This window comes from Thamnophis sirtalis, unplaced genomic scaffold (assembly GCF_051295495.1).
Source record: "Thamnophis sirtalis isolate CommonGarterSnake01/CBP01778 unplaced genomic scaffold, rThaSir2_p1.2 scaffold_5, whole genome shotgun sequence".
Taxonomy (NCBI): domain Eukaryota; kingdom Metazoa; phylum Chordata; class Lepidosauria; order Squamata; family Natricidae; genus Thamnophis; species Thamnophis sirtalis.
Window position 1 is genome coordinate 71,635,945 of NW_028261385.1, and position 19,092 is coordinate 71,655,036.

General features: G+C 37.0%; 1 protein-coding gene across 3 annotated transcripts in view; it reads left to right on the top strand.

The window, feature by feature from the left end:
• The window catches only part of DOCK8 (dedicator of cytokinesis 8), a 99,951-nt gene that overhangs the window by 30,508 nt on the left and 50,351 nt on the right, over window positions 1-19,092 (top strand). For all 3 annotated transcript variants that reach the window (XM_087716013.1, XM_087716014.1, XM_087716015.1), the window contains exons 9-17: window positions 363-512; window positions 736-816; window positions 1,474-1,633; window positions 3,030-3,169; window positions 4,689-4,779; window positions 6,813-6,975; window positions 12,320-12,437; window positions 13,715-13,785; window positions 15,584-15,722. In XM_087716013.1, the coding sequence (XP_087572139.1) occupies window positions 363-512; window positions 736-816; window positions 1,474-1,633; window positions 3,030-3,169; window positions 4,689-4,779; window positions 6,813-6,975; window positions 12,320-12,437; window positions 13,715-13,785; window positions 15,584-15,722 (1,113 nt within the window). The remainder of the gene's footprint in view (window positions 1-362; window positions 513-735; window positions 817-1,473; window positions 1,634-3,029; window positions 3,170-4,688; window positions 4,780-6,812; window positions 6,976-12,319; window positions 12,438-13,714; window positions 13,786-15,583; window positions 15,723-19,092) is intronic.

A 19,092-nucleotide genomic window follows, 5' to 3' on the forward strand; every position in this document is an offset into this window, starting at 1 on the left:
AGGAGTGTAGCAATTTTTAGAATTTGCCTTTTAGTCATTTCTTATTTATTCATCAATTTTCGGATGGTAGGTAAGTGGGAGATTCTATATATTCTTTTATTGGACAGGCAATCTTGCTTATAACTGCCTAATAATCCCTTGAATGGTAAGTTAAGATTAGAAATTGTATTATAATTTTAAAATGCATGGTCCTGCTGTTTCCTAAGCCACAACATTCATGGATTCAAGCAATTAGCTCTGCATTTTAAGGTTTGACCATGGTATATAGTGTAATCATTACAGCTTTTGTTATGACAATATTGTAGAATGCATGCTGTAAATGACATGGAATGCACCTTCTCTTTCATTCTATTTTTTTAAAGATCTCTGAAAGTTTTCATTGTGATTTGAACTCTGAACAATTTAAAGGGTTTTTGCGATCCCATACACCATGTATTGACTCCTCCACTCAGGCAAGGGCTGCTGTATTTTCGGTAACATATCCTTCATCAGATATCTATCTTGTGCTGAAGGTGAGTCACATTATTTGTATTCTTACTTTCTGACTTGAGCCAGACAGAATTGACTGTAATGGAAGCAAGCAAGACAACATATACCAACATTGATCAGCCTAGTGCACTTTGGTGGTGATAGTCCACAGTTCTTTTTATTTCTAGGCAATGTAGCATTGATTATCCTGGATAAAACTATTATTAAATTTTTGTTGTTGTTAATTAGATTCTTTATTTTTTGTAGATTGAAAAAGTCCTTCAGCAAGGAGAAATTGGAGATTGTGCAGAACCCTACATCTTTCTAAAAGAAAGTGAAAGTGGAAAGGTAGATATCATAGTTTTTAACGGGAACTGCAAAACTATTACCCTGATAATAGGGATATTTATGTAGCCATCTTTCTCTATTCTTGACATTTGAAGTGTTATTTCAAGGTATAGTTTTTCTTCCCATGTCTTGAAATGTACATAATCAGAAAGTCCAAGACTGATCTTATCACACAATTTTTATTCTACAAGTATAGCAGTCTTAGAGGATAATATGTGTCCTAAAATGTAAGCTTGTACTCTCCAAAAATTGAAAAATTAGCATAAAGTACAGGTAATCCTTGACTAATGACCACAATTGAGCCCAAAAATTCCATTGCTAAACAAGATAGTTAAATTAATTAAATTAATCTCATCTGATGATGTAAAATCTGGGATACCAGATTTAAATTTCGTAAATAAATCTCTGGTTTCTCATTCGATTGTTACTCTCAGTTTCTTTGCACTGATATTTTAAACATAACACCTAACTTCTGCCTACTGTTTATTGAATGAGGCTTTAGTTAACTAGATTTGTTCCTGACTCTGTTGGCTTTTGTTTTAATTCTGCAAAAAAAGTATATTATGACTGCCATGACAGCATGTTAGGTCATGTCTTTTCTGTTTCATCAATTTTTATGATTTTGACCAGCATATATTTTTCTGCCTATTTTTTTAGACTAAAGAAAAGATTGAGAAATTAAAACAACAAGCAGAGAACTTTTGTCAACGTTTAGGAAAGTACCGCATGCCTTTTGCTTGGATACCTATAAATTTAGCAAGTTTCTTTAGTATTCCAACACTTGAGAAAGATATAGCTGAGTTAGAAGTTTTAAATGGTAAGTTTAAATATGATTGTGTATATATCTTGTAATTCATCCTCGATACTGTAATTAACTATTTTCTACGAACTGTATAAACACATAAAATGCCATTGTTTCTATTCTACTTTATAAAGAAAATGTCTACCCTCTCTTAATTATGTAATTTTATAACAGTACTAATGTGGACACATACTGAACAAAAATTGAAGGATATCCTTAACTAGCTAGCTAGTTAAACAAGTTTAGTCAGTAGTGTTGTGGCATGGAAGCTAATCCTCATAATTGATGGACAACTAAAAAAATATATCTTCATGGTGTTTTGTTTCTACCATAATATATTATACTCTATATTATTAAAGAATTGGATCCAAAGATTTTCTTTAGCTGATCCAAAGATCCTTGCTCTGGAAATAATAGTTAAATTGCAGGAAGACTCCTACTACTACCTCATCCTGTTGCCTTATTAAAAGAATAATCTTTGAACATACATTTGTGATAAGAAAAAAGGATGTGTTTATTGGCAATATACTTTATACTGTATTAAGTCATCACAGTAGCATCTTCAACATTCTAGCATACAAACTAATTATTAATCCTGTAAGAGGTTGAGCAAATTACCAGGTTCATCCCTTGTTTTCATTTAAAATAGCAGTATATCCTACAGGTTTGTTGCATAAATGAGATCACAGATAGTCCTCAACCTACGACCAAAATTGAGTCCAAAATTTCTTTGTTAAGTGAGACATTTGTTAAATAAATTTTGCTCCATTTTATGGTTTTTCTTGCCACAGCTGTTAAATGATTCACTGCAGTTGCTAAGTTAGTAACCCAGATGTTAAGTAAATCTGGCTTTCCCCATTGAATTTGCTTATTAGAAGGTAACAAAAGATGTTCACATGACCTTGGGACATAGCAAAGATCATAAATATGAGTCAGTTGCCAAGCATTTGAATTTTGATAACATGATCATGGGTATGCTGCAAAGGTCATAACTGTGAAAAATGGTCATAAGTCACATTTGTCAGTGCTATTGTAACTGAATGGTCACAGAATGAATTGTTGTAAGTTGAAGATTACCTGTAATGAGATTCACTCACTCTCTCTCTCTCTCTCTCTCACACACACACACACACACGTATATGAATATGTATATACCCAGAGTAACTTAACAATGTATGATAAATTAACACCTGCCATGATTCACTTAACAACTCTAGCAAGAAAAGTCATACACTGGAGCAAAACTCACTTAAGAAATGTCTCACTTAGCAACAACTATTTTGGGCTCAATTGTGACTGTAGGTTGAGGACTACCTATAATTAATTTTTTGAAATAGTACAATGTAGTAATAGGTACGATTGCCTTTTTCATTAAGCCAAATAAAATCCAATTAAATTTTTACATTTGAAGGAAAAGGGTCTTGTGGCGATCGAAAAATGTTGACACTGCCATGTAGAAGATTTTCTGAAAGAAGCCTTGGCTCAGATGACTTTCCTGGCCCAGTGAACTTCAGAACCACCACTCTAACTCTCAACACTTTTTTTAAACAGGTACAGTACGCTGTTGGGAAGTTCTTCCACATGAGTAATTCCAAGGGTCACTCATTCCTTGTTGTGGTAGTATAAAGGGGTTCTAAGTACTGGTCTGTCCATATTGCTACTATTGTCCTGATTTATAGACTTCTAACTTTTGTAAAAATAGATTGATAAGTTAGAACAGAGGTCCCCTGGGCTCCAGAGATCAATTCTATGGAGAGAGGTTTTTCCATTTCATGGATGGGCTTCGTTTGTTTGCATGGACCGGTTGCTGGCATACCGGGCCCAGTTCTAGTCCACGGACTGGGGTTTTGGGGACCCCTTTTCTAGAATGTTGGCTAATCAGAAATTGGGCAAAGTTTTTTGATGAGGATGAGGATGATTCCTAATTGGCAAAAATATATGAGAGTCTATGGTCATCTCTAGATTAGTGATCCTGCCTTTCACAGAATAAATCGATTACATGGGGAAAAAATAAGCTTTGGTTACACTGTTATAGTCAGCAAGGAATACTGCCCAAATATAGCACAAATTTACCTAACTTTCTAAGAAGTATAATAAAACCTTGATTGATTAATGTTATGATGGACTGCAGAGGCCAGTAGCTTTGAAAGATTATAATCTGGAATATAAAAGGAGAAAATGATAAAGGATGGAAAGAAGGTGGACTATGTTGTGGAGTTGGTGAATACATTCAGGAAAGGGAAGGGAGGATACAGATTAAATAATCAGAGATGATTGCAAAAATGTGAATTACTGTGGTATCATCTAAATGGTTGTCAGTACATATGAAAGTAGAAATTAGGTTGCATTAGGTTGGCAGAAAGTTGCAAATGGTGATCATGTGACTGTGTGACCCTAACAATGGCAACTGGACTGCTGGAACTGCCATTGTAGTTCAGCACAGTCATGTGACTTCATATATTATGATTGTGTCACTAAGTGATGGAATTCCTGGTACCAATTACCATTGGTAAGCAAGGACTATCTGTACATAAATATCTGGACTGTGGAGCAACCTAATTGGTATTTGTGGGCATATACTCAGGAAAAAAAAGACTATTTAAAAACATGGTTTAAACATACTTTTTTTTCATCCAAATGTGTAAAAAAGAATGAAATTTAATGTAAAAATGTGATTGAATTGTTCATTATAAATGTTTAAGAAAATTAGTGAAGCACAAAAAGTTGATGAAAAGTTCTGAATTTGGGAAAAATTACTTTTTTAAGCCCTGTCAAGAATAGATTTTGGAAAAAAGGATATAGAAAGAAAGGAAAGAAGTAAAAGAAAGCAGAGTAGAAGTAAAACAAGTTCAGGAAGAGAAAATGTGTGTCCTCTATGAAAAATTATTAACAGATAAATTTATTTTTCAATACTGTACAATAAATGGAAACCAGAAACAATGAAAGTAACATTGTCAATAAATGTAAGTCATATGATATGTTTTTATATATAGTTAATTATGTAGTTAATTACAAATAAAGATGCAACTTAGTTTGCAGCAGATCATATTCAATATCTTGCTCTTTCCAGGAAGGAGACAGGCTTAGTGATGAAGACTTATTCAAGTTTTTAGCTGACTACAAAAGGTCTTCGTTGCAGAGAAGAACAAAATCTATACCAGGTATGCTTAATATTAACATTAGATGCTCATACTTTATAATCTCACCTATATTTGAATAACCATTTTCCCCAAGAAAAACAATGGCTTATTTATTAAATTTCCTCTGCCCAAATGCTTGAGGGAACTACAATTTAATATGAGCAATGTAAGAAGCCAACAAGCAAAGGTAAGGATGAGCTTTTTGCCTGGCCCCAATTGGGTTGTTTCCATTAATAATCTCTGGACAGGTTTCCTATAAAATATCATTCAAAATTTGCTGTAATATGACTTACCACCCCAGAACATTTTATTCTCTGGCCTTGAAAGAGCTAATTAAGTTATTGGGAAAATTGAGGACACAGAATTCCAAAATGATTTGAGTCCTGTCACAAACATCTACTGACCTTAAGAAGATACCCAGAGATGCTTTCTTGCAAATAGTTTGTTTACTTATTCTGAATAATATTAGGAATTCTGTAAAGCTCAGTTTAATAGAGCTCTCTTGGCACTTTTAGATAATAGATGTAGATAATACCCCTCAAGATAATATGTCATTTAAATCTAGAAAGGTTGAATTGATTAAACATGATGTTTGCATGTTTTATTCACGTGATCTTGATAGAATCCAGATCACATGTAGTGTTAATATCATTTTATAATGCCTTGGTAAGACCAGACTTGGAATACTGCATCCAGGTTTGATCGCCATGATGTAAAAAAGATGTTGAGACTTTAGAAAGAATGCAGAGCAGAGCAACAAAGCTGACTAGGGGACTGGAGGCTATAACATATAAAGAACGGTTGCTGGAATCAGATGTCTAGTTTAATAAAAAGAAGGACTAGGGGAGACATGATAGCAGTGTTCCAAAATCTCAGGCGTTGCTACAAAGAAGAGGGAGTCAAGCTATTCTCAAAAGGACAAGAAGCAATGGGTGAAAACTAATCAAGGAGAGAAGTAACCTAGAACTAAGAGATTTCCTGACAGATAGAACAATTAATCAGTGGAACAACTTGCCTCCAGAAGTTGTGAATGCCCCAACACTGGAAGATTTTAAGAAGAGCTTGGACAGCTATTTGTCTGAAATGGTATAGAATTTCCTGCCTGAGCAGGGGGTTGGACTAGAAGAGCTCTAAGGACCCCCCCCCAACTCTATTATTCTGCTCTGTTTATTCTGATTTTAAGTCAAGCTTAATTTAGCCCTCAGTGATAATAAAAACACATACCAGGCCACTTCATATATATATAAATAACTTTTATATTAAACATTTTCTGCATATGTAGTCACATAATTTTGCGTTTTAGCAAAAGGAATTTGCTGGACTATGGCATTTTTTTAATGACTGAGGTGAAGTAAATTGCAATGTTTTAAGTTTGGTTTATGTGGTTTGCATTTTTGTGTGACTCTGACTTAAGACCATAATAAACAACTTCTATATCAGCCAAAACCAATATTAGTTCTGCATTTTCTTTCTCAGTGTAGCCAAATGGATGTTTTGGGGATGCTTATACTGTAAGTAGGTGCTGAAGATGTAACCCCCTCCTTATTATCCAGCAACTAGTATTTAGATACATACTGCATCCATCCTAGAGATAGCACTGAGTGTTCAATGACTTGTTCTTTGTGATTTTATCTAATCTCTTTTAAAGATATCCAGGTGTCTTTGTCTTGTAGTAGTGAAGACATTGGACCCTTATAATGGAGAATTCCCATGAGGAGTCTTGCCTTCCCCAAGGGGCTTCTCTTAGACACATTTCTCTTGCCTTCCTATTACAGATTAACACATCCTGGCCATATTTACCCTGAGATTTTTCTGTTCTTTCCCGCTTAGATGGAAGGGATGAACCTGTTCTCATACACTTGTGCTCATATGAATTTTAATGCAAGCTAAATATTCTGTGAAGGGCCAAATAACAAGCTTTTGTTCTGTCAGCTGACTTGGGATATATACTGGTACATTCTAGGCCATATGTGAACCAGGCTTGTTAGATTAGGAATTTTCTTATGGCTTTTGTACTTTTAATGTACCACATCACTTTTACTAATTTTTCTAAGGTTTGCTTAAATTGGAGATATCCCCTGCATCAGAAGGCCTTAACTGTTGTCTCAGCCCAGAACTGTTACAAGTAAAGCCATTAACTGAGAATCGCAGCCGTATTCATAAAGAGATTTTGGAGTTTCCAGTACGAGAAGTCTATGTGCCCTATACTGTATATAGGTAAGATATCTTGCTGAACTAGGAGACTCAGGTATAAATCAAAACAGATGGAAATAGTTTTGTTATCTGGATTTTCATGAATAAATAAGATTATTGAAAACATGTTTTGTCTGTATTTACCATGGAAAATAGAAACAACAGCTGCTAGAGAACTATTGTAACAAGATACAGGTAATTATTTTGTATTTTTTCTGCAGCTTTCCCTTCATAGGTATCTTTGACATCAATAGCTAACACTATTTTTTCCATGGTAGGAACTAGACTGTGGAACAGCTTGCCTCTAGAACTGAGGCTGGCCTTCCCATGACAGTTTCTGTTTTACCCATTCAGAGTTCTCTAAATTAGAGTTTTTATAATGGTGTGTTTGATGGTTAGTATAAATTTTATTATGTAAGAATTTTTCTAGGTTGTTACAGCTACAGTAATTGAAGTCTCCTACACTGTACATGTTAAAATAAATACAGAAACAAATATATACATAACAGGAACTGGCAAGGAAGAGCTTTTTATTGGTTCTCTAAATTATTATGCTTCTTTTACCCTACTAATTGGGATATTATGAGAGATTCTTTTCTGTATCTTCCAAGGTATTGAGGAAGGTAACGGAAGAAAGGGAATTGTAAATGGTGGTCTGATTATTATGGAATAATATCACATTGAAGTTTAGTTACTTCTTGTGTTTAAGCAGCAAAGATTGTTGTTTATTTTTCAAATGTTCGAAAAAAGTGTGCCCCTTTTAATCAGTTCAAAATAAAAGTATAATGCTTTTTCACAGAATTTTTTCTGTCGCTTTTACTGTTTGGCTTTCTAGGCTTTAAACTTACGATTTAAGCAGTATTTATAAGTTGAAATTCTTTTGTTCTTTTATTCAGAGCAGCAGCCAATTAGCCATGCTGTTTCCCAGGATTTCCTATTCCTCTTCTCCCCCAGAATTACACAGAACGATTTCTGAATATGCTTAGCCCTGATTGGATTGCTCTCATTAAAATGAAAAGAAAAAAATATTCTGCACGAGTACTTCTATAGATTTGTAGTTTTCTTAAATTCACTGATTCTACTGAATCCTGCTCTGACCAGTTAGTCATTGGGGTCAAGGCTTGGTTGGAAAGCAGAAAGTACTTTTCCTGAAACATAGATAATGGGAAATGACAAAAATGGTAAATTAGAACTCAGTCTATATTCCCCTTACCAACTTTGGAAATGGCTGTACTCTCAGTAGCTATGGCATGATTTGGGTCAAGTAGTCCCTCCTGGTCCTTCCTCTTTCTGTTTCCTGCTGAAATTCAGTGGAAAATAAAAATAAAAACCAAGATCTAGTCTGAAGGGATCTTTTTTTAAAATTTATCCTAAGCCATTATTTTTCCTAGCTAGAAAAAACATACAGGGAGTCTTCGGTAGCTATATCCTTCACTAGTCATGAAATGAAAGTTAGCAGAGCAGGAAGAAATGGAAGAACCAGCAATATCAGAATGATACTAGTCTGCTTTAGGAGTTTAGGAAATAATTCAGAAAATTCTTTAGAAATGCTGTAGAAATAGAGACTTGAATAGACTTACTCATTTCCTAATAAATGTGTGTGTGTGCGCGCATGTGCGTGCGTCAGAGGTGGGTTCCTACCAGTTCACACCAGTTCGGTAGAACCGGTTTGTCAAATCTACCGAACCGGTTAGAAGAGGTTCCACCAGAAAGCAGGCCACACCTACAGAAGAGGTTCCAAAAATTTTGGAAACTCACCACTGACACACACACACATACATACAGACTCACACAGAGAGAGAAAGAGAAAGAAAGGAAGAAAGAAATAAATAAAAAAGAAAAAAGAAAGAAAAAGTGAGACAGAGATGAAAGGAAAAAAGGGACAGAGAGACAAAAGGAAGGAAAGAGAGAGAGAGAGAGAGAGAGAGAGAGAGAGAGAGAGAGAGAGAGAGAGGAAAACACATGGCCAGCAAGCCACTCCCACCAGGTCACATGGCCAGCAAGCCACTCCCACAAAGGAGACCACACCCACAGAGTAGGTTCGAAAATTTTTTGAAACCCACCACTGGTGTGCGTGCATGTATGTATGTATGTATGTATGTATGTATGTATATGTGTGTGTTTGATATACATTTATATATATTACATATAATAAAGAGAAAGTCAAGGCTTTGTTTACTGTAGTTAATAAAATATCATGAATAATTATGTTCAATATTTTGTGCATCAAAAACTACCTGCAGGGTTGATGCAAGTTTAAACAGGTAAAAATTCACACAAACACCTTTCTGAAACAGGTTAAGAAATAACCTTGGTTTTAAAAGAAGAGCAAGGAAATGGGGATTTTGAGAGTTTGCTGTCCATTTTAATTGTTTTGAGGCTTATGTTGTGAGAATGACTTGTGAAACAGCAAGCGAGCGATGGAGGATCAGGCAGCCTTTGAATTGTTGTTCTCTCTCTAAATATTCAATTTAACTGTACCTTTCACTGCCACTTTTGACTTAGAATAATCACTTCCAGCTGCATTTGAGACTTTGCACACATATTCCGCAGAATCAGTTTTAGTAACTGCTTGAATTTCTAAGAGAGCTGTTCTATTTGCCAAACTGAAGCTGCATTTATCAGGGGATCTAAGCCAGTGTTTCTCAACCTTGGCAACTTGAAGATGTCTGGACTTCAACTCCCAGAATTCCCCAGCCAGTGAATGCCAAGTTGCCAAGGTTGAGAAACACTGATCTAAGCTTTCTCCCAGCTTTGAACAACTGGATCTTAATGGGCTGTGAACCAACTACATGGCAAGCAAGTTGCAGGATCTTGCAGTCATCTATTGTCACTGGTTTAAGAGGTCAATCAAATACTGGAGGCTTTTTAGGTTCTGAAATGTGATAACATTAAGAAGGCAAGAGGAGGAAACTAGTTAGATTATCATTCATCTTAATTTTTTTTAAAAGTACATATCAAGATAAGAACAACATGATGCAATGAATTAATTCCATTTTCTCAGTACAATGTTTTTATAGGAAAAAGAATTTTCTGTTTGGTATCATATGGAATTCTGATATTTGAGCATATTTTAAGATGATATACAAAATGTTTGATATGCAATATCCACTACCTATCTTTTATGCTAAATGTAACATGAATATTGTCAAGATGAAGGTCATTTTAAATGTGGAAAAAATCATAGATGGATGAATACTTCTAGCTGGATCATAGATGGGAGACAGTGAAATGAATGTACATTTTATTGGCATACTTTTATCTATAGATGCAGATGCTGGTGAGTCATAAAAATGCAAATATGTATGTATGTATGTAGGAATTCTGGGAGTTGAAGTCCACAAGTCTTAAAGCTGTCAAGTTTGCACACCCCTGGGGTTTTTTTTTCTAAAGGGTTAGGGTGCAAGGGTCTTGTAACTTGACAGCTTTAAGACTTGCGTGCTTCATATGCCAGAGTTTCTGAGCCAACATTTTGGTTGTTAAGCAAGAACATTGTTAAGTGAGTTTCACCACATTTTGCATGTTGGCCACACCCACCCAGTCACATGGCTGGCAAGCCACTCCCACCCACTCACATGGCCAGCAAGCCACTCCCACAAAACAGACCATTCTAAAATATTTTGAAACCCAACACTGGAGCTTCTGTATGCATGTATTTCAATAATATTTTCTTTCAAATGTGGAGATTATTCAAGAAACCGTCTACCTTCAGAAACAAAACTATAAGCAATGTTGTGCTTGATCTCTTCAAATGGAGGAGTTGCCCTATTTTTTTTGCCCTCTCTGCTTCAGAGCAAGAAAGAAGGCATGCAATAAGACCAAATATTTTTGGAAAGGGATTACAAGGAATGGTGGCGAATTAATTCTGTAGTTCCACTTTATATCTCTTTAAACAAATCACTTTACAATTTCATTTTTAAGTAAGAAGATAAAGACAGTACCTCAAAAAATACATTAAATATCTATATGCTCAAGAAATATTTCCTGGTATGCAGCCAGAACTGACTTTGTCTCTTACTCTTTTATTTGTACCTCTAGGGAAAAAAACGTTCTTTATTGAATTGAAATAAAATCTGACCACTTTTTTCTATCATATTCTACTTAACATAATTAATTCACCTCATAAGAAATAAAACATTCATATGTGACCTGCTTGTTTATTGCAGTACTTTCAGCTGAGTCATCATTTCTGACATACTGTAATATATAATAAGGAAGTCATGAGAATTATGGTATGTTAGTAACTGTGTGAGAATCTGTATACCTAACTGTATTAGAAAATGTTTCCCATTTATCAAGTATAGTTTTAACATATTTATTATTATCATGGCCACCGACCTAAATAAATCCTAATTTAAGAATAGTCTATCCCTGGTGTTTTAAGATTTTTTTGTAAAATGAGAGATGAGGTGGGTGAGATGTAAATGCAAAGTGAATGGCCCTTCTAAGAGCCTTTGTTTTCTCTTGATTTGGTGGAACTGAACTTTAATATTCTGCTCATGAGGAGAAGCGTCAAATGTTTTGGAGTTAAAACAATGGATCTGGTTTCAATCAGATGACTACCTTATTAAAATATTTCATTGCAAATGTCAAAGAATATCCTCTATCACTTGCATACCTACACTCTAAAGTATTTTATGATTTTTTTTCCTTTCTGGAAAGGGGGATTCATTAATTTTTAAAATAAAATTGCTTCAGAATTGCAGTCTTTTCCCCCTCAATTACCAGATAAGTTACATGCTTTGAACTTTAGTTTCTTTAGCATCAGTAGCATTTACAGGACAAGGTTTTGTCAAAATTGTCAAGAAGGCGGATACAATGTCCCAGTCTTAATTATGTACTGTATGTATGTATGTATGCGTGTATGTATGTATGTATGTATGTATGTATGTATGTATGTATGTATGTATATCTCTTGCATTCAAAAGAGAATGAGTTTTGCATTGTGATGCTCTGTCCATCATCTTGTCAATTTTGTGTCCCCCCACAAAATACCTTTTTTCTACATCTTTTTTTTTGCCTTTGATAGTTTGGTTTCTAAAATAATTTGGAGACGAACGTATACTTTCACTTACTTGATAATCCAGGAGCAAACCAAAATTCATTACAAAGGTTTTTTTCATCCTTGTACTTGGAGACAAATGTTTATTTTGGCTTTCTAAAAGGGATAATCTAAAAGAAAATGGTGCATTTCTTTGTCTTAAAAAAAGTGAAATCCACTTTCAGGATTTTTATACATTAGTATTTCTCTGGGGGGAAAAGTATTGCTGATGAGTAAAAGGAAAGTGAAACTAGTATAAACTTAATTAAAATCATCATCATCATCATCATCATCATCATCATTATCATCATCCTTCTCTCCCCCCAGAAATCTTCTTTATGTGTATCCACAGCGGTTGAATTTTGTAAATCGCTTGGCTTCAGGACGAAACATTACCATTAAAATTCAATATATGTGTGGAGAAAATCCTTCCTGTGCAATGCCGGTAAGAAAGTCCTTCGTTCTTTTGTCTGTTCAGTTTGTGCAGAATTATTCAGATCTGTTTTTCATACAAATTTCTCATACATTGGCTCTTCTCTGTAACAAATGCTTCCAATTATCTTTGGATAAAACCAAACTTTTCCAGATTGTTGGCACTCTTTCACTTAGATTTTTTTTCAGCCTGGCAAGCATCAGCAAGGCCCTGGATATTTCTCTCTTGACTGCATGGTGCAATTCTGGAAGCAGACACTTTATTTCCAGAGGCCAAATTGCGTTCTGCTGTCCAGAATTGTAATTGTGCACAATGGGTGATAGGCATATGGGGAGCAGACCCAAGAATTGCGGGGTCATGAGGGGGGGAATATGCGGGGGAAATGTTGCAGCAGTCACAACTTCAAAACAGGGTTGTATGTAGCTATTGGAGAGCTTATCGTAACTTTGAATAGCCATTAAGTGACTGGTCATATGTCAAGGATTACCTGTACGATCAAAGAATAAAAATTAGCTATGCTCTGATAATTTATTTGCTAAAGCATTATTTTAATCAATTTTGGTTATAATTTCATTTAACAGCTAGCTATAGAGTAAAATGCTCAGTTTCACTTGATTGAAACTTTGTTTTACATACACATAAACAAACATACATCCCAGGAGCTATTCACATTTATTTTACAGCCAGGTTGACCAGCTTTTTGCCACTAACAGTTGAGATTTTGTGGCCAACTTTCAGTTATATAATCCTAGCGGATATCTGGGGACTACAAAACATGGGTTGATGAAACATTGTTGTGTCATCAGCAATTCAGTCATGTCCAACCCTCGACCACTTTATGGATCAGCATTCTCCGTGCCCCTCTGTCTCCTTAAGATGCACCAAGGTCATCTCAGTATCATCTTTTATAGTGTCCAGTAAATGGCTGCTAGACACTATAAAAGATATATAAAACATAAAAGATGTATATAAAAATAAGACACTTGATGAAGCAGGGGCAATACATGCCTATTCCTTTCTAAGAAGATAGATATTGACTGTTTTACAATCTGCCAATTTAAAATACTGTATTTTCATATCACCAGTTAAAGAAATGACAACATAACAAATCTATTTTATGATTTTATATTTTAAAATAATGGTTGCATGACTTCAACATTATCAGAAATAAAAACAATATTGCCAATTTAAAATAATTGATATATTCTCCCCCCCCCCCAAAAAAATATCTATGGATCATGGTAACTTTTTACTTTGCTTCATTTAATGACTTATATTTTGCTGCCTAGGTCATATTTGGAAAATCTACAGGTCCAGAGTTCATACAGGAGATTTACACTCCTGTAACCTATCATAACAAGTAAGATCATTAATATTACCATCTGTATCCTTAGGTCCAAATATACAGTATTGGCATAACAATGAACAGTTATAAATTCTGGGTGAAAAAAAGAGCTAAACCATTTTCATTAAATGTGTTTATATTCAGTAATTAAAACAATTACTGTGCATTTATTGTCTTGAAACAACAACAACAACAACAACAACAAAACCCTGAACAAGGAATTGAAAAAAATAAAACATGTGAAAAGTTAAGACATAGTGTTTCATATTACTTAAGAATAGCATTGTAATTTGTACAGTATCATCAGGAATTGACCATACTTTCTTTTTGTCTCCCATATAAGTATGAATTTCCTTAAGCAGAGTTTTACTTAACATTGGATGTAATTATGTCAATTGTCGCTAGGGCCAGAACTGTCAATTTTGGATTTTAAAATGTAGGAATAATTACCATGTTAATATCGTCATTAATTCAATATTTAATTATGATTAAACCTAGCAGGACAAAATTTGCTTTCCCATTATTGCAACATAAACCTATGCTGGTTTTGGTCTACACCAGGGGTGTCAAACTCAAGGCCAGGGGGCCAACCTGGAAATATCAAAGAACTGGTCTGTGGTCCCTTTGCTGGCCAAAATGGGCCACAGGGAGGCCGCATGAATGCACTCACAGCCCGTTTTCAGCCTACCCTGCCTCCTGCAGACCTCTGCCAGCCAAAAATGGACCCTGTGAGGTCCCCGTGCAGCCCATTTTTGGCTGGCAGTGTTGCTGGTGGCTGGGGAAACAAAAAACAGGCCACGTGGGGGCCTCATGGGGCCTCCATGTGGCCTGTTTTTGGCCAGTGGAGTGCTGTTGGAAGACTGGATTGGACCGGATTACAATTATGTGGCCTCAAGTAGATAGATGATCTAGATAGAAAACAAGCAACATCTTATGTTAATTAATACTACAGTTTAATGCCAGATTTTACATACTGTAGGTCTATTTAATCTACAATCAACAATCTATAATTGACTGCCAATTCTATTTACTATCCTGGAAATTTACCTCTGCTGTTAGATCTTGTATTATCATGTTATTTATGCTATTGCATTTTTATTATTAGTTGAATAATAAAAATACAATAGTATAAATAGCTTTTCTGCCTAGAAAAGCAATTTACTATAAACAATGGGGTATACATTTAGAAATAAAAAGTTTAGTGGAATATGAAGAATAAGTAATAAATGTTTGCCAATAATATCTGGTAGAAGAGATAGGTAAATGGTTATAGTAAAAAACTTTGGAAAGAAAGGAGAAAAATGCATCTTGAGCCTGTGTCAAATGCCCACCATGGCCACGCCCACCCCAGCTACACCCACCATGACCACACCCACCCCTGGCCACATACCACACACCCACCAGCCCTAGGAGGTCAAACACAACCCTGATGCAGCCCTCAATGAAATTGAACTTGACACCCCTGGTTTACACTGATCAAAGGAATCACATATTGGTAAACAACATATTGGTAAACAATTTTATATTTTGCATATATAAATATAAATTTCATTTTCTTCTGGACTTGTAGCAGCAATTCCTTGGTCTTTTCTTCAAGATCTATAAATTCTATTAGACTTCCTATTTCTTTTCATTATTTATGATCTCTGTGACAGATTCATACTATCACAAATCTTATGATATGCTATACACTAAAACTAATAAATAGGTAAAGAAACTTGCAGTTCTTTAAAGAAGGCTGTGTTTGCTACTTACATATCAATACAAGTATAGCGATACAGATATAGATATCTTTTTGTTTTAAAAAATACAGGTGTCCCGATTTTTATGAAGAAGTGAAAATTAAACTACCCGCTAAACTGACAGAAAAACACCATCTGTTGTTCACATTTTACCACATCAGCTGTCAGTCAAAACAAGGAGCTTCTGTAGAAACTCTCCTGGGTTATTCAGTAAGTCAGTTTTGGTTCCTTGGAAAAATGATTTTTTCATTATTTCTGGCAACTGAAAATACTGTAAAATTTCATTTGAGTTTAGATTGATTCCTGGTGAGTTCATGGACACATGCATGTAATTTTTCTTAGCAATAGTGTAAAAATTGTCATTATTTTCTTGGCAAATGTACAAAAATAATTTGCCATTGCCTTTTTTCTAATCTAGCCTACTCCCTGGGGTTTTATGGTGTCGCCTTCCAGGTGGCCCAATCCTGCTTGACTTTTAGAACCAGACATAAACTTGGTGAAGTACTGTCACATGCTGAGGCCCTTCTGTCCACTATACAGAAGCAAAATGTCAAAGAAGCATGCACGAAACATAAATTGTATTGTACTACTCAATGTGCAACAGAAGCAAGCAATGGTTTGTCACTTGTGTTGCATATTTATTGCACAAATCTGTAATCTATCTATTTGTCAAAGTAAAACTTGACACATTTTGCAGGCATCAGTTTAACATTTATGGGTCTATATTGCACACTTTTCATCGTGACCCGTCAAAAGCGCGGAGGACAAAATCGTGCTCGACGAAAGTGCGCATGTGACATCATCACAGCGCGACGAAAAAAATAAAAAATTGAAATAAAATTAAAATTAAAGCAAGCCGATTCACATAAAGGTAAGGGTTAGGTTTAGGGTTAGGGTTAGGTTATGGGTTAGGGTTAGGGTTAGAGCGTTAGCGTTAGGTTTAGCGTTAGGTTAAGGGTTAGCGTTAGGTTTAGCATTACGTTAACGGTTAGGTTTAGGGTTAGATTTAGGGTTAGGTTAAGGGTTAGGTTTAGGGTTAGGTTTGGGGGGGTTAGGGTAAGGTTTTAGCTTTATTTTTACATTTTTTGATCACAGCACGATGTTTTCGTCGCGCTGTGATGACGTCAAATGCGCGCTTTCATCAAGCGCGATTTTGTCCTCCGCGATTTTGTGGTGGAACCACTTTTCATAAGTGTCAGTGAAGTAACCTTTTACACAAAAAACAACACTGAGCTTTGTATCACCTTAAGGACTAACAAATGTATTATTGTAAATGCTTTAGTGGTTCATAGTTCACTTCATCAAATACCTATATGGGGTTTCTTATATATTGTATGCCTTCTGTGCATTGCATTTATTGCATAAGTACATCCATAGCAAAATATTGCATGTGGTGTTTAATGGATGTTTCACATCACAGCAATATCTATATGTAATATCATGTTTTGTGTGTCAGTCAAGGTTTTATGCAGGGATTTTAACTTAAATTCTGTTTGAAGGTATTTATTTTACCACAGATCATCTATATATCTCATAATTTGCACCATATATAACATCCATGGGATGTATATCATATACATTTTTTGATTTGATTTTTGATTTGATTTAGCATTTATAGGCCGCCCTTTTCCCTGAGGGGACTCAGGGCGGCTTACAATAGTAAGGGAAGGGGAGTGAAAGACAAAATACAGAAAAAAAAATGTGAAATAACTAAAAAGTACTAAAACACAACATTCACTCAGCATTCGGGAGGGGCAAGAAAATTTATCCCCAGGCCTGACGGGCTAGCCAGATCTTGAGGGCTGTGCGGAAGGCCTGGACTGTGGTCAGGGTACGAATCTCCACGGGGAGATTGTTCCATAGCATCGGAGCAGCAACTGAGAAGGCTCTCCTCCGGGTGGTCGCCAGTCGGCACTGACTGGCGGATGGAATACGGAGGAGGCCCGTTCTATGCGATCTGATGGGACGCAGAGAGGTTATTGGCAGGAGGCGGTCTCTCAGATAGTCAGATCCACTACCATGGAGCGCTTTATGGGTGGTAAGTAAGACCTTGAATTGCACCCGGAGATCTACAGGCAGCCAGCGCAGCTCGCGGAGGATAGGTGTTATGTGGGCGAACCGAGGTGCGCCCACAATCACTCGCGCGGCCGCGTTCTGTACTAGCTGAAGTCTCCGGGTGCTCTTCAAGGGCAGCCCCATGTAGAGCACATTGCAGTATTCCAGCTTAGAGATCACAAGGGCTCGAGTGACTGTCGTGAGAGCCTCCCGATTCAGGTAGGGCCGCAACTGGCGCACCAGGCGAACCTGGGCAAATGCCCCCCTGGTCACAGCCGATAGATGGTGATCAAAACTCAGCTGTGGATCCAGGAGGACTCCCAAGTTGCGGACCCTATCTGAGGGGTATAAGTTTTGTCCCCCCAGCCTGATTGATGGTACGGTGGTCAAATTATTGGGAGGAAAACACAACAGCCACTCGGTCTTGTCTGGGTTGAGCACCAGTTTGTTTGCTCTCATCCAGTCTTTAACAGCTTCCAGACCCCGGTTCATCACGTCCACCGCTTCATTGAGTTGGCACGGGGCGGACAGATACAATTGTGTATCGTCCGCATATTGGTGATACTTTATCCCGTGCCTCCGAATGATCTCGCCCAGCGGTTTCATGTATATGTTAAATAGGAGGGGGGACAAGACCGACCCCTGTGGCACCCCATATGTTAGGGGCCTCGGGGACGATCTCTGCCCACCCACCAACACCGACTGCGACCTGTCCGAGAGGTAGGAGGAGAACCACTGCAAAACAGTGCCGCCCACCCCCACCTCCCGCAGTCGTCGCAGAAGGATACCATGGTCGATGGTATCGAAAGCCGCTGAGAGGTCAAGGAGAACTAGGATGGACGCAAAGCCTCCATCCCTAGCTCTCCAGAGATCATCGGTCAATGCGACCAAAGCGGTTTCTGTGCTGTAACCTGGTCTGAAGCCGGACTGGAAGGGGTCAAGATAGTTTGCTTCCTCCAAGGTACGCTGAAGCTGGAGGGCAACCACTTTCTCAACAACCTTCCCCACAAAGGGAAGGTTGGAGGCTGGACGGTAGTTATTAAGAACAGCTGGATCCAAAGACGGTTTCTTCAGAAGGGGTCTCACCACCGCTGCCTTAAGCTCGGTGGGGAAGTGCCCCTCCCGAAGAGATGCAACAACAACCGCTTGGATCCAGCCTCATGTCACCTCACTGCTGTTGGCAACCAGCCAGGAGGGACATGGGTCCAGTACACAAGTGGAGGTGCTCACAGCTCGCATAGCCTTGTCCACATCCCCAGAGGCAACTTCCTGAAACTCAACCCAGAGATGGTTTGCCAAGTCTTTCCCCTGTGTCTCAGCTGGCTCTGCAAGAGTGGAGTCCAGGTCCGCTCGAAACCGGGCAACTTTGTCCGCCAGGAACTGAACATACTCCTCAGCCTTACCCTGTAAGGGGTCCCCCGTCTCCCTCCTATTTAAATAAATATTTATATATTTATTATATGCATGATAATACATCTCTGCCACTTAGGCTAGGATTGGACAAGATCAGGGAAAGTGAAAATTC